Source organism: Pristiophorus japonicus, chromosome 13, assembly GCF_044704955.1.
Source record: "Pristiophorus japonicus isolate sPriJap1 chromosome 13, sPriJap1.hap1, whole genome shotgun sequence".
NCBI classification, from domain to species: Eukaryota; Metazoa; Chordata; class Chondrichthyes; family Pristiophoridae; genus Pristiophorus; species Pristiophorus japonicus.
In genome coordinates this window covers 47,298,896-47,314,846 of record NC_091989.1, presented here as the reverse complement: position 1 = coordinate 47,314,846, position 15,951 = coordinate 47,298,896, and the positions used below count along the sequence as shown (strand labels likewise).

The 15,951-nt window shown below is 43.3% G+C and overlaps 1 protein-coding gene across 8 annotated transcripts in view; it reads left to right on the top strand.

Annotated features, from left to right (window-relative positions):
- gramd4a (GRAM domain containing 4a) overlaps window positions 1–15,951 on the top strand; it is a 229,354-nt gene that overhangs the window by 8,031 nt on the left and 205,372 nt on the right. For 7 of the 8 annotated variants that reach the window (XR_011596292.1, XM_070897409.1, XM_070897407.1 and 4 more), the window contains exon 2: window positions 15,544–15,754. Coding sequence is in view for 7 of the 8 variants with exons in the window: in XM_070897409.1 (XP_070753510.1) it covers window positions 15,544–15,754 (211 nt within the window). In the remaining variant the exon portion in view is untranslated. Of the gene's footprint in view, window positions 1–12,852; window positions 12,918–15,543; window positions 15,755–15,951 lie in introns of all 8 variants that reach the window. The other variant, XM_070897406.1, reaches the window with a different exon arrangement.

The following is a 15,951-nucleotide window of genomic DNA, read 5'->3' as shown; positions in this document are numbered from 1 at the left end:
TTGGAGATAGTCATTGCCTGGCACTTAAGTGGCAAGTACCATTCATGCCATACATCAGCCCAAGCCTTAATGTTGTCCAGGTCTTGCTGCCTGTGTGCATGGACTGCCTCATTATCTGGAGTTGTGAGTGGAATTGAACACTGCAATCATCAATGAATATCTCCACTTCTGACCTTCTGAGGGAAGGTCATCGATGAAACATCTATAGGTTTAATTTACATATGCATGTCTGGATATGTACTGCAGGTCACTCAAAATCTGGAAGAGAAACAGTTTAATATTTCTGTTGGAAACTTTTGTCAGAAACACTGATTTTCTTTTACTTTCAGATGCTGACTGACTTGCTGAGCATTTTCAGTTTTTATCTACACTTGTTTTATATGTACATAAAGTCTCCTAAGGTTTTCTTTTAGGATGGTACAGCATTATTCACAACATGTGAGGTATGTGCAATGATTAAAAGTAAGCTTATAAAAGAATCTGCACAGTTTTGAAAAACTTGATTTGTCAGATACATAGGTTGCAATATTGGATGCTCTCAATAATTTGACGGGTGCATTTGAATTCACAAAAATGTAAATCTCCATTCCTCACCGTGTCTTGTTTGGTAACTTCTCTTGGATAATTTTTGTTGTCATTACTACAGAACATGAAACAAATTAAATCGGTATATAAACTCTCAATCTCTATAAATCATTGCTCCCTCACTCGGCACAAAACACAGAGCACTCCTTTTTGCTACAGTTTATGAAACATAGAAACATAGAAAATAGGTGCAGGAGTAGGCCATTCGGCCCTTCGAGCCTGCACGACCATTCAATAAGATCATGGCTGATCATTCCCTCAGTACCCCTTTCCTGCTTTCTCTTCATACCCCTTGATCCCCTTAGCCGTAAGGGCCATATCTAACTCTCTCTTGAATATATCCAATGACTGCACACAACTCTCTGCGGCAGGGAATTCCACAGGTTAACAACTCTCTGAGTGAAGAAGTTTCTCCTCATCTCAGTCCTAAATGGCCTACCCCTTATCCTAAGACTATGTCCCCTGGTTCTGGACATCCCCAACATCGGGAACATTCTTCCCACATCTAACCTGTCCAGTCCATCAGAATCTTACACGTTTCTATGAGATCCCCTCTCATCCTTCTAAACTCCAGTGAATAAAGGCCCAGTTGATCCAGTCTCTCATATGACCGTCCAGCCATCCCTGGGATCAGTCTGGTGAACCTTCCCTGCACTCCCTCAATAGCAAGAACGTCCTTCCTCAGATTAGGAGACCAAAACTGTACACAATATTCCAGATGAGGCCTCACCTAGGCCCTGTACAAATGCAGTAAGGCCTCCCTGCTCCTATACTCACATCCCCTAGCTATGAAGGCCAACATACCATTTGCCGCCTTCACCGCCTGCTGTATCTGCATGCCCACTTTCAGTGACTGATGAACCATGACACCCAGGTCTTGTTACACCTCCCCTTTTCCTAATCTGCCGCCATCCAGATAATATTCTGCCTTCGTGTTTTTGCCCCCAAAATGGATAACCTCACATTTATCCACATTATACTGCATCTGCCATGCATTTGCCCACTCACCTAACCTGTCCAAGTCACCTTGCAGCCTCTTAGCGTCCTCCTCACAGCTCATACCGCCACCCAGTTTAGTGTCATGTGCAAACTTGGAGATATTACACTCAATTCCGTCAACTAAATCGTTAATGTATATTGTAAAGAGCTGGGGTCTCAGCACTGAGCCCTGCGGCACTCCACTAATCACTGCCTGCCATTCTGAAAAGGACCCATTTATCCCGACTCTCCACTTCCTGTCTGCCAACCAGTTCTCTATCCACGTCAGTACATTACCCCCAGTACCATGTGTTTTGATTTTGCACACGAATCTCTTGTGCGGAACCTCGTCAAAGGCCTTTTGAAAGTCCAAATACACCACATCCACTGGTTCTCCCTTGTCCACTCTGCTAGTTACATTCTCAAAAAATTCCAGAAGTTTTGTCAAACATGATTTCTCTTTCATAAATCCATGCTGACTTGGTCCGATCCTGTTGCCACGATGTTAACCGCAATCCCACGTAATATACTGTAATTCTTCCATTCTCGGCTGCAAATCACCCCTGCAGCCGAAACATAATCCTAATTTAAAAATAAATTGCCATTAAACAATTTGTTAAAGTATACTTTTAAAGGAAAGGTATACCACTGCTGGATAAATCATTTGTATGTGTGACTTTGACTTTGTCACTGGTATATTAATTGAGTCTGCTCGTTGGATAACTCATTCATTCAGTGATAGCTTGATCTTTATTTTCTGTCATTAAATAAGATCAACTTTTTCAGTAATATATTTCAAATTTATTGGCTTTCATAGGAGATTTTAAGCATAATTGTTAATGTCTCAGATATAGCACAGCAGAATATTATATTGAGTGCATAATACATAAGAACATAAGAATTAGAAGCAGGAGTAGGCCATTCGGCCCCTTGAGCCTGCTCTGCCATTCAATAAGATCATGGCTGATCTTCTACCTCAACTTCACTTTCCTGCACTGTCTTCATATCCCTTGATTCCCCTTTGTGGACCATTTTCAATACCTCTGGAGCCTACCATCAGCAAGGGCAGACATTAATGACTAGGCCCAACACCTCCTTCAGTGCGTCAGTGCAGCCTTTGGTCGCATGAGGAAGAGAGTGTTTGAAGACCAGGACCTCAAATCTGGCACTAAGCTTATGATCTACAGGGCAGTAGTGATGCTTGGCTCCTATATGGCTCAGAGATGTGGACTATATACAGCAGGCACCGCAAAGCGCTGGAGAAGTACCACCAGCGTTGCATCCGCAAGATCCTGCAAATCCACTGGGAGGATAGATGCACCAACATCAGTGTTCCCGCTCAGGTCAACATCCCCAGCATTGAAGCACTGACCACGCTCGACCAGCTCTGTTGGGCGGGCCACATCGTCTGCATGCCCAACATGAGACTCCCTTAGCAAGCACTCTACTCTGAACTCCTACACGGCAAGCGAGCCCAGGTGGGCAGAGGAAACGTTTCAAGGACACCCTCAAAGCTTCCTTGATAAAGTGCAGCATCCCCACTGGCACCTGGGAATCCCTGTCCCAAGACCGCCCAAAGTGGAGGAAGAGCATCTGGGAAGGCGCTTACCACCACGAGTCTCGTCGCCGAGAGCATGCAGAAAGCAAGCGCAGACAGCGGAAGGAGCGTGTGACAAACCAGGCTCCCCGCCCACCCATTTCCTTCAACTACTGTCTGCCTCACCTGTGACAGAGACTGTAACTCCCGCAATGGACTGTGCAGCCTGAGAACTCACTTTTGAAGTGGAAGCAAGTCTTCCTTGATTTTGAGGGACTGCCTATGATGAGGATTCCCTTAAGATAATCTCTGACTTGAATATACTCAAAGTTTGAGCCTCCACAGCCCTCTAGAATAGAGCATTCAAAAGATTCCACCACCCTCTGAGTGAAGAAGTTTCTCCTCATCTCAGTCCTAAATGGTCGACCCCTTATTCTGAGACTGTGACCTCTGGTTCTAGACTCCCCACCAAGAGGAAACATCCTCCCTGAATCTACCCTGTCAAACCCTATAAGAATGTTGCATATTTCAATTAGATCACCTCTCATTCTTCTGTACAAGTCTCTGGGCTCTTCAAGAGCTGCCCCCTAAACTTGTAGATTAATATTTCATGAATATATTTATGAAAAAGAAAGGACCCGAACTTGGTGGAAATTAAGTTCTGCCCAAGTGCTGCCCAAAGGACCGGCGAGATACCTGATGGTACTTTGGGCAGGAGTTTTGTTTAAAAAAAAAAAAAAAAAAATCCGTGGAAGACTGCTCGGCGGCATAAAAGGGACATGCCGTGAATCTGGGCGGCAGTGGGCGGGAGCTCCCAATCTCAATGGCAAATGCAATCCTTGCCAATGTGTTGCCGAGGATTGAGTTAGGCCCAGGGATGGGAGAGCACATAAAAATAAAAATTCACACAAAAAAAAACACTGGAAGACCTTCAGGGGACCCCATCCACATAAATTGCTAAAAAAAAATAATAAAACATCACTAACCTTTTTTTTGCAGGTCTTCATACTTACCATTGGGGTTAGACCTGCCTCCACGCAGCGGTCCTTCCCTCTGCTGCCGCCAACTCCCGCCCAGAGGAATCTGCCAGGTCGGCGGGCGGGAGGCCACTTGCATGCTAGCAGGCAGTTCCCAGCGGGCCTCCCCTCCCACCGGCGGGAGGCCTAGTAGAAACTGGCACTGAGCGAAGACCACCCCCAAAACTCGGCAGCAGGCGGTAAGGCCACCAAATTCGGGCCCCATGAAGTTGTATTTATGTAGCACCTTACACATTCTCGTAGCTCAGTCGGATTGCCCCTGACCAGTTTTCAATTTTTGCTGGTAGGAAGTAATTTACTAGATCCTGCTACTGATGAATTAAACTCTCTCTCTGATTATTTCTCTTACTTGAGATCAAATCTTGCTGAAAGCTGTCTTTATCCATTTTTATTGGGAAGAAAGAAAGAATGGCGTTGAATTGATTTAGTGCCAAATGATTTAGTTGGGTTTCCATGCTCTTGTAAATTAGTCTTGATGTATGTCTGGATCATTCTGCAGTTATACTGGCCATAAAGTGTGAAGTGTAGCTGGCAATGCCTCTGTTATGTTGTGGTCTTCAAATTCTACACTGCCTGTCAGGAGAGAGCTCCATTCATGTGTGATTACATATGTGTGAAAGGCTCTGCTTCTTGACAGTCATTTTTTTAATGTTTTGAGGGCATGTCCAGGAGTGTCTGTTTTCATGTAACATTTAATAGACTCTACAGCAATTTTAAAGTACCCGAGAGTTCTAATGGGCCACCCGAATACTTTTTAAATCTGGCTTCATATCATACTGGAGTTATACTCCACAGCTGTCAGCGTAAGCACCGTGAGGAGGCCTCTCCAGGGGAGTTTCACACTGATTGCTTTATTCTAGAGTCTGATCAGGATTGGACCAATGATGTTGCAAGTTTTGCGTCAGTTTTACACTTGAAACAATTTCTTTTCAATGTGAAAAGTGTCAGTGTAACTGTATCTTTGGTCTTGCATGCTGAGGAGTCTGTAGTTGACCTGTGGCTGATGATTAGAATTCCTGAATGTAGCTGATTCATAAGTGAAATGATCTAAACATTCCTTTTTTTCTCCTCCCACCATTTCCCTCCCCCCCCCCCCCCCCCCCCATCCCCCTGCCCTCCTACAAACAGGCCACATTTCCAGCTCTTCCCCTAATTCCTCAAAAGGACTGAGTAGTATAATTTAATTTCTTCTAAGTATGTATGTGTATCTTTTCATTTAAAATAGCAATTAATTACTAAAACCCTATGGAAGTCAATGACCCAATAATTTTTTTTTATTCGTTCATGGAATGGGTGTTGCTGGCAAGGCCAGCATTTATTACCCATCCCTAATTGCCCTTAAGGAGGTGGCGGTGAGCCGCCGCCTTGAACCGCTGCAGTTCAAGTGGTGAAAGTACTCCTACAGTGCTATTAGGGAGGGAGTTCCAGGATTTTGACCCAGTGATGATGAGGTTCCAAGTCAGAATGGTGTGTTTTTTGAGGGTAATTTGCATGTGATGGCGTTCCCAAGCGCCTGTTAGGCGATAGAGGTCACAGGTTTGGGAGGTGCTGTCGAAAAAGCCTTGGTGAGTTGCTGCAGTGCATCTTGCAGAGCGTTCATAAAAGACTCCTGTACGCAGGCATAGCATAGGAAAACGTTATCACTTTCTCACTTGAGAATCCAGCAATGATGCTAATTCCCGAAGTGCATGATTTCCATTGCGTGCTTTATTGTCGTCCATCATCATCATCATCATAGGCAGTCTCTCGGAATTGCTTCCACTCCTAAAGTGAGTTCTTTGGTGGTTGAACAGTCCAACATGAGAGCCACAGACCCTGTCACAAGTGGGACAGATATTCGCCAGGGGAAAGGGGGGGGTTGGCACTCACTTACCACACGCTCCTTCCGCTGCCTGCATCTGGCCTCTTCACACTCGCAGTTTTCAGATTCGAAGAGCTCAATGCTCACTTTCTCCATCTAGGGCAGCCTGCGGCCAGGGTCTCCCAGGTGTCAGTGGTGATGTCGCACTTCACCAGGGAGGCTTTGAGGGTGTCCTTATAACGTTTCGGCTGCCCACCTTTGGCTCGTTTGCCAGGAAGGAGCACTGCGTAGAGTGATTGCTTAGGGAGTTTCATGTCTGGCATACGAACTAAGTGGCCTGCCCAGCGAAGCTGATCGACTGTGGTTAGTGCTTCAATGCTGGGGATGTTAGCCTGGACGAGATCGCTAATGTTGGTGTGTTTGTCCTCCCAGGGGATTTGCAGGATCTTGCGGAAACATCGGTGGTGATATATCTCCAGCGACTTGATGTGTCTTCTGTACATTGTCCATGCCTCTGATCCATACAGGAGGGCAGGTATTACTACAGCCCTGTAGACCATGAGCTTGGTGGTAGTTTTGAGGACCTGGTCTTCAAACACTCTTTTCCTCGGGCGGCCGAAGGCTGCACTGGCGCACTGGAGGTGATGTTGAATCTCCGCATCAATGTCTGCCTTTGTTGACAAGAGGCTCCCGAGGAATGGGAAGTGGTCCACGTTGTCGAGGGCTGCGCCGTGAACCTTGATTGGGGGGCTTTGCAGCGAGGACAGGCTGGTGGAGGACCTTTGCCTTACGATGTTAAGCGTAAGACTCATGCTTTCATATGCCTCGATGAATACATCGACTATATCCTGGAGTTCAGCCTCAGAATGTGCGCAGACTCAGGCGTCGTCCGTGTACTGCAGTTCAACGACCGAGGTTTGGGTGGTCTTGGACCTGGCCTGGAGGCGACGTAGGTTAAACAGTTTCCCACTGGTTCTGTAGTTTAATTCCATTCCAGCAGGGAGCTTGTTGACTGTGAGGTGGAGCATGACAGCGAGGAAGATTGAGAAGAGGGTTGGAGCGATGACGCAGTCCTGTTTGACCCCGGTCCGGATGTGGAATGAGTCTCTAATGTATCCGCTGGTAAGGATCACAGCCTGCATGTCGTCGTGGAGCAGGCGAAGGACGTTGACAAACTTTTGGGGGCATCCAAAACTGAGGAAGACGCTCCATAAGCCCTCGCGGTCGACAGTGTCAAAGACCTTTTGTAAGATCGAAAAAGGCCATGTATAAGGACTGGCGCTGCTCCCTGTATTTTTCCTGCAGTTGTTGTGCTGCAACATCATCAATGTGGTCATTGTATTCTCCTTGAGTACCATGTAACTGGCCAACGACTTCACAGTGTATGTTTTTGAAAAGAAAAATATGTTTAAATATTGCAGGAAAAGTGGCTTTTTGAATATAACAAAAATGAAGTTAATTTTAATTTGTGAGAAAAAGAACTGATAGTATACTCTGAATTGCTATAATGAATTTTAATTCTGGAGAGCCTTTGGGAATAAATGCAATCCTTTAGATATAAATCTTCTATTTTAACTTCATAACAATGTAACTTAATTCGGTTGTAGAGTTGTTCACTGCAGTCATATATTTGGCTTTTGTGTGCCAGTTTCCCATCCTGTACTTAATTTGGTTCACGATTGACTACGATTTAATGTGTGTTTATAGTTCTCCAATATTTTGCCTTCGTAACCATTCTTTGTATATGAGGGTAGCCAAGAGATGGGCTATTTATTTGATCATGATGGACATCATAGACATAGCCCTACTTATCCATTGTGTCAACTGTGGCTCAGTTGGTAGCACCCTCGTTCGCTTCTGGGTCAGAAGTTGTAGGTTCAAGACTCACTCCAGGGTCTTGAGCACAAAAATCTAGACTGACATTCCAGTGCTGTGCTTGAGGGACTGCTGCACTGTCAGTGGTGCCATCTTTTGGATGAGATGTTAAACCAAGGCCCCGTCTACTTTCTCAGGTGGAAGTAAAAGATCCCATGGCACTATTTTGAAGAGGATCAGGGAAATTATCCCTGGTGTCCTGGCCAATATTTATCCCTCAATCAACATCACTAAAACAGATTATCTGATCATTATCACACTGCTGTTTGTGGAGCTTGCTGTGCACAAATTGGCTGTTGCATTTCCTACATTACAACAGTGACTACATTTCAAAAGTACTTCATTGGCTGTAAAGTGCTATGGGATGTCCGGTTGTCGTGAAGGGCACTGTATAAATGCAAGTCTTTTTCTTTGCTCACTGAAGTGCATACAGAATAATTTTAAAGCGGGAATCACCAGATGGTAATCAAGAGCTGGGCCATAGCTAATCTGTTTTATTCCTGTTGCAAGCCCGAGGCCACTGCCACGGTTGTGCTCTTGTTGAGGTTAGCTCACCCGAGTACAGATGAGGGAGTGAACCTGGAATCATCTTGCCACATCACAGTGCTGTCTTTGCATGTTAAGCAAATAGGAGTGTTTGACTCTTTAATTTTGTAAACTACTGTTGTAATTCAGGGCAGTTTTTTTTTATGAAAGAGGGGAGAAAAAGGGACTTCACTAATCATCTTGACCTAATGTCTGGAAACCTTGACAATTATGTCTTTGATTTCTGTAAACCCATTCTGTTTTGAAGTTCTAATGAGTAAATATTTTTATAGTTTTGTTTAGAAAGGGTCCCAGTGTTTACATGTAGGCCTGTATAAATTAGAAATGACAAGTGCAAGTGTACAACCACTTTTACTACACTCTTCTGAACCTACTACTGTTGGTCTAGTTTGGCTAGTATTTTTGATTGCAAAACATATGCAAACTATGTTTGATGACTTAATTTACTGAAACATTGCTAATTAAAGTTGCCAACTCTGGTAGGCCATATTCCTGGCTTCATCACATGACCTGCATCCAGCCCCCGTGCTCCTGTCGATAGGCACCTGTCATATTCACTCTCATCACGCACCGCCTTCCCATACCATAGAAACATAGAAAATAGGTGCAGGAGTAGGCTCTTCGAGCCTGCACTACCATTCAATAAGATCATGGCTGATCATTCCCTCAGTACCCCTTTCCTGCTTTTTCTCCATATCCCTTGATCCCCTTAGCCATAAGGGCCATATCTAACTCCCTCTTGAATATATCCAATGAACTGGCATCAACAACTCTGCGGCAGGGAATTCCACAGGTTAACAACTCTGAGTGAAGAAGTTTCTCCTCAACTCAGTCCTAAATGGCCTACCCCTTATCCTAAGACTGTGTCCCCTGGTTCTGGACTTCCCCAACATTGGGAACAATCCACCCGCATCTAACCTGTCCCGTCCTGTCAGAATCTTGTATGTTTCTATGAGATCCCCTCTCATCCTTCTAAACTCCAATGTATAAAGGCCCAGTTGATCCAGTCTCTCCTCATATGTCAGTCCAGCCATCCCGGGAATCAGTCTGGTGAACCTTCGCTGCACTCCCTCAGTAGCAAGAACGTCCCTCCTCAGATTAGGAGACCAAAACTGAACACAACACAATATTCCAGGTGAAGCCTCACCAAGGCCCTGTACAACTGCAGTAAGACCTCCCTGCTCCGAAACTCAAATCCCTTAGCTATGAAGGCCAATATACCATTTGCCTTCTTTACCGCCTGCTGTACCTGTGTGCCAACTTTCAATGACTGATGTACCATGACATCCAGGTCTCGTTGCACCTCCCCTTTTCCTAATCTGCCACCATTCAGATAATATTCTGTCTTTGCGTTTTTGCCCTCAAAGTGGATAACCTCACATTTATTCACATTATACTGCATCTGCCATGCATTTGCCCACTCACCTAACCTGTCCAAGTCACCTTGCAGCCTCTTAGCGTCCCCCTCACAACTCACACCGCCACCCAGCTTAGTGTCATCTGCAAACTTGGAGATATTACACTCAATTCCTTCATCCAAATCATTGATGTATATTGTAAATAGCTGGGGTCCCAGCACTGAGGCCTGCGGCACCCCACTAGTCACTGCCTGCCATTTTGAAAAGGACTCGTTTACCCCGACTCTCTGCTTCCTGTCTGCCAACCAGTTCGCTATCCAGTATATTACCCCAATACCATGTGCTTTGATTTTGCATACCAATCTCTTGTGTGGGGCCTTGTCAAAAGCCTTTTGAAAGTCCAAATACACCACATCCACTGGCTCTCCCTTGTCCACTCTACTAGTCACATCCTCAAAAATTCCAGAAGATTTGTCAAGCATGATTTCCCTTTCATAAATCCATGCTGACTTGGACCGATCCTGTCACTGCTTTCCAAATGCGCTGCTATTTCATCCTTAATAATTGATTCCAACATTTTCCCCACCACTGATGTCAGGCTAATTACCCGCTTTCTCTCTCCCTCGCTTTTTAAAAAGCGGTGTTACATTAGCGACCCTCCAGTCCATAGGAATTAGAAAGTGAAAAAAATCTTCAATTCCAATTGGATGATTATTGACTCTGCCAAACAGCCTTTCCCCCCCCTATCTCTAATGTTTTTTAAAACTAATAAAAATGTTCAAAGAAAATGGATTTTGTTCCTCTCGGGTTGTGTGCAGCAGTGTCTCGGAGATTAATCTTTTATGTCTGGAGACTCCAGAACAATTCAAGAAGGTTAGCAACCATATTGCTAATCCAATGATCTTATCACTGTGATTAAAAAAAATATATCTTCAAACTGCCTATTTTTAATTTAAAAATTAGATTGAAGCAGGGTTCCTTGCCTTCACTCAAGTCCTGTTGTTTTGGAACTCAGTCAGAGTGTGTGCCACAGGGGGAAGTGAGCTGGGTGGACCTGTAACTGTTTGTTTGATTGCACTCTTGCTTTTCTTTCCTCCTCACCCCCATATTACCAGATACCATATTGTTCAAGATAGTGTGCTGCCTTGTGATAATCATTGCGTCACACAGTGACATGTACCAGATGACGGCCGCTACAACTGGCTACTTGGTTGTCTTTGAATGCTGCTTTTATTTCTTGTGAATTGGTTTTATGTTGGGTTGAATATTTTTTATCATTGTATATCCCATCATAACTGTGAGTCTGCAGTGTTATAAATGTCATGTTTTAATTGAAGATAACTGCAAACAATAATGTAAATCATTGTCATCTAAGGCAGTGGTTCTCAAACTGGGGTCCACTGAACCCTGGGGGGGACGTTCCACGAAACACGGACCAATTATTTATTGGAGAAGATCTCTGGAAAAAATGCACCAGTGAGGATCGGGGAAGAGGTGGGACCTGAGTGTTCACGTTCGGGTTCCTTCCACTGATCTCATTGGTGTCTGTGGGAGGAGAGCGGAAGTTGGCTGGCTGGTAATGCAGCATAGGGTGACTGAAAAATAGAAATTTTCGTCAAGTTAAGTTTTAAAGTTCAACCAAGGGCGAGTCGCCATAGTTCACCGCAAGTCTCCTGCTGGCTTCATGCAGTCTGCTGGAAGGTGATTATTTGTTGCGTGAAGTTTTCCTGAACCACTTGCATGGGATAATCTTGGATCTTTAATGTTGGCGAATTGGGCCGTATCGAACCGAAATCCTGTTAAAGTGGCAGCCGAGTGTATTGCTGTAATGCCTCTTAGGTATTTGTGAATGGGGCATTGGGTCGTTGTATGTTCCATGGTCTGTTCTGGGTGGCCACAGTTGAACACTGGAAAGGTTTTAATTCTCCATTTGTGCATCAAGCCTCCACATCAGTGATGGTTTGTGCAGTTTAGGGTTTGCCCATAAGCTTTGCGAAAGATCGACGCCAGTGATCTTCTGCATCGGGTCTTTAAGAAGGTGTTTATTTGTGACTTCTTGTAAACTCCATTCGGCTTTCCAAGCATCATTAGGATTGAAGTCACATTGTCAGAAGATTATGCACGTGGGTCCAAATGGGCTTGTGCAGTGGTGAGGGAAGTTGTTACGATCCTGGTGGGTGGGGAGGCGTTTGTTTTCCACAATTCGCTGGACTTCCGGAGGATTGCGGCAAATATACCGAGGACACGAACCTGTAAAGGGATATAGACAGGTTAAGGAGTGTGCAATAAGGTGGCAGATGGAGTATAATGTGGGGAAATATGAGGTTATTCACGTTGGTAGGAAGAATAGAAAAACAGAGTAATTTTTAAATGCTGAGAAACTATTAAATGCTGGTGTTCAGAGAGATTTAGGTGTTCTTGTACAGGAAACAGAGGGTTAGCATGCAGGAGGTACAGCAAGCAATTAAGAAGGCAAATGGCGTGTTGGCCTTTATTGCAAGGGGGTTGGATTACAAGAGTAAGGAAGTCTTGCTACAGTTTTACAGGGCTTTGGTGAGACCACACCTGTAGTACTGTGCACAGTTTTGGTCTCCTTATGAGGAAGGATATACTTACCTTGGATATGATGCAAGGAAGCTTCACTAGACTAATCCCTGGGATGAGAGGGTTGCCTTACGAGGAGAGATTGAGCAGATTAGGCCTATATTCTCTGGAATTTAGAAAAATAAGAGGTGATTACAGTGAAACACCTAAGATCTTGAGGAGGATTGACAGGATAGATGCTAAAAGTTTGTTTCTCCTGGCTGGAGAATCTTGAACTAGGAGGCATTGTCTCAGAATAAGGGATCGGTCATTTAATACTGAGATGGAAAGGAATTTCTTCACTCATCGGGTTGTGAATCTTAGGAATTCTCTACCCCAGCGGGCTGTGGATGCTGAATTGTTGAGTATATTCAAGGCTGAGATAGATAGACTTTTGTACTCCTAAGGGAATCAAGTGATATGGAGATCGAGCAGGAAAGTGGAGTTGAGGTCGAAGATCAACCATGATCTTATTGAATAGCGGAGCAGGCTCGAAGGGCCGTATGGCCTACTCCTGCTCCTAATTCTTATGTTCTTGTGTTCTTATTGCAGTGTTCAATTGGACATCAACAAGTTGAGTGTGGCTACTTCTGGTCGATATCGGTGCACACTGAGGGGTAAGGAGATTTCGATGCGACCATAATTACATTCATGCATATGGCATTAGTTCTCAACGAGCATTCATTTTGTTGTGCCTTCTAGGAATTGCTTTGTATCTTTCTCACTTCAAATAAAATCATTATAAAGCACACTGTATCAACTTTACAATTTTGTTATTTTGTATCTTGATCTTGGTATGTTTTGAAGAATACATTTGATACCCTCCTCTACAATAACTATATGTAGCAATTGGATTTGCACAATTGCTCTTTGTTAATGCACCAAAAATAACCTCTTGTTTTTTGTTACTGTGTGATGTAAATATTTTAATAAAACATCAAACATTATTATTGTTTCCCCTGCACACAAATAAATGGGGTCCAAAGGCTTGGATTAAAAAAGATCAGTGATGATAAATTGTACATAATGGAAGAGAAAATGAAATTTATGAAAACTGGTTCCAAACATTAATACTTTAAATATTCTAATAATTATTTTTAGTTTTTGAGGCATTGCATCTTTAATAGGTCTTGTGTGAAATAGTTTTGTCCATGAATTGTTAAATGAAGCTGTTCAGTTGGTTGCACTGAGTCCAGAAGGCTCTTCATTCAAACTCTATTCCAGGACTTGAGCATATAATCTGGGCTGATGATACCCCATTGCAGTACTGAGGGGCATTCTGCATGGTCAGAGATGACCTCTACATATAATATACTAAATAAAGGCCCTATTTGTCTGTTCAGGTGATCAGATTGCAGCACACTTGTAGAAGAGCAGCAAGCAACACTCTTGGCTCAACCAGCACCATTTAAAAAAAAAATAACTGGGCCTTCATTTCATTGCTGTTTGTGGAATATTTTGCATAAATTGGCTACTGCGTTTGCCTACATAATAAGTGAGTACACTTCAAAAAGCCATTGAAGCGCCTTGAGATGTTTCTCAGACATGTTGAAATACTCTCTAAATGCATATCCGTCTTTATCTTTCATCTCCGTTGATAAATACACTGACCCTCCTTGACCAAGCTTTTAGTTGCTCTCCTAATATCTCCTTTGGCTCAGCATCTATTTTTGTTTCATTATGCTTCTGTGAAGTTTCTTGGGATATTTTTCTAAATACAAGTTGTTTTTGTTGAACCATAATGTCCAAAATTGTTTCAAGCTTAATTCCTGGGATCTATGCTGCGTTAGATGGTCTCAGCTGCAGTTTGGGATTTGTGCTACAATCAGCCTACGTTCTCTTGTGAAAGGAAGGGACGGATTGGCCAGAGTTTCCTCTCCTAGTGGATATAGGCATTTGGTGGCAATAACACCGGATGTGGCTTCAGTGCTCCCCTCTATTGTATAGATTGCAGGCATTCACTGTCTTGGCTTACTCACACACAATAGATTATTGGATGAAGCACCAGCAAATGGTCGATGGAACCATAGCTATGTATGAATTGTGCTTTCATTTATGAGCATATTCTGTTCCCTTGGCCTAGAAATTCATCTTGGGTGGTGGCGCAAAATGGGCGATATTGGATCGGCTGTAATTGGAACTGACTATCGGGCGCTGCGTGTAACGAGCGACCGACCTGATAACGCCCGTTTTGTGCCACCGCCCAAGATGAATTTCTAGGCCAAAGTATTTTAAGCAGTTCAGTAATTGACGCCTATGGTAAATACCACTTGCCTGATAAAGCAGCTGTCTGTGATAAGCGTGGACGGTGCAAATGGCAGGTACTGTATTTTAAGGGCGAGGGGGTGGGAGTGAGTCATGCAGCACTTTGTTCAGCATTTGTAAAGCCAAAGAAAGGAATGTTTGATGGGCGTTAGTTCAAATCAAAATGAAGCCCAGTCAGTGGTGACCAGCAGTATATTGTTGGATAATTTGAATGAAAAATTGTGCTTGTTTAGGGTTTTGCTGTGTTAATGATCATCTTGGGACCTTGCAGTGCAGTACAATATTGAAACTGTATTGGAATCTGGAATGATTGTTAGCTTTAGCTGCTAGATAGAGGGATGTGGACCACACAAAGATGAGTGTTTTCAGTGAATGTACTTGTGGTTTTGTAACATGGTCTACTATTGATCTCGCCCTGAACTAATATACTTTGCATAACTGAATAATTAATCATTTGTCTTTTAAAGTGAAAGTATATAGGCATTGTGATACTTGCGACTCATTTTGCTATTTGCAAAAGGCTGACAATTTTCATTTCTTTTAAAGTTGATGGTATGTTCTGGTAAGAGCAGATAGGTTTTCTCACTGAACAGGTGACGGTGAGTTTGTTAATTATAAATCCATTTCTTTCAATAATAGGAAGGTGGTGTAGTGGCAGCAATACGATTTAATTTGTGGGTGGGTAAGTTGACGTTATATAATTACTTTATATAGTTATACATTGGTGGAGATGTGGATATGGTGAGTGCCATATCCTGTAATAGAACATAAAAGTACAAATTTCTCTTTGTGCAAGACTAGTCATCAGCTTGGAATCTTTTAAAATCTTTTCTGGCTTATATATACTTTTAATTTCTGTGGGAACTGGCTGACTGTTATTAAAATGTACACGTGGTTAAATAGGATGAATTGGTAACTTAATGGTTCTTGGATTCACGAGAGTATTTTGTAAAGGTGCTGTGTTTTCCTTTTTATCAGGAACAACATTCATCATGTTAAAGTGAAGGAAAAGAGCTCCGTATTGAACATGCTAAAACGATTGGACAAAATTAGATTTAGAGGACAGAAGCGGGATGAAATACTCGATCTAGTGGAATCTCCCAATGCATCAGACAATGAATGTGGTGATGATATTCCAGCAAAACCTGCTCGATGCTCTATAAGAGATTCTGAGGAGCTAAAGGACCCTGTAAGTATCTATATTTAAAAAAAAATAACTATAATGACTACTGTCTTCCACGGTTAAGATTCATTGGCAGTGATACTCCTAATACAGTCCAGGGGTCTTTGTAGCCCATTTTCCTGTCATTTGTGGCCCTAGTCCAACTTGATATTCCGTGTTCATTCATGGCTTGCCCAGCTCCATTGATAATTGAATACAAAGCA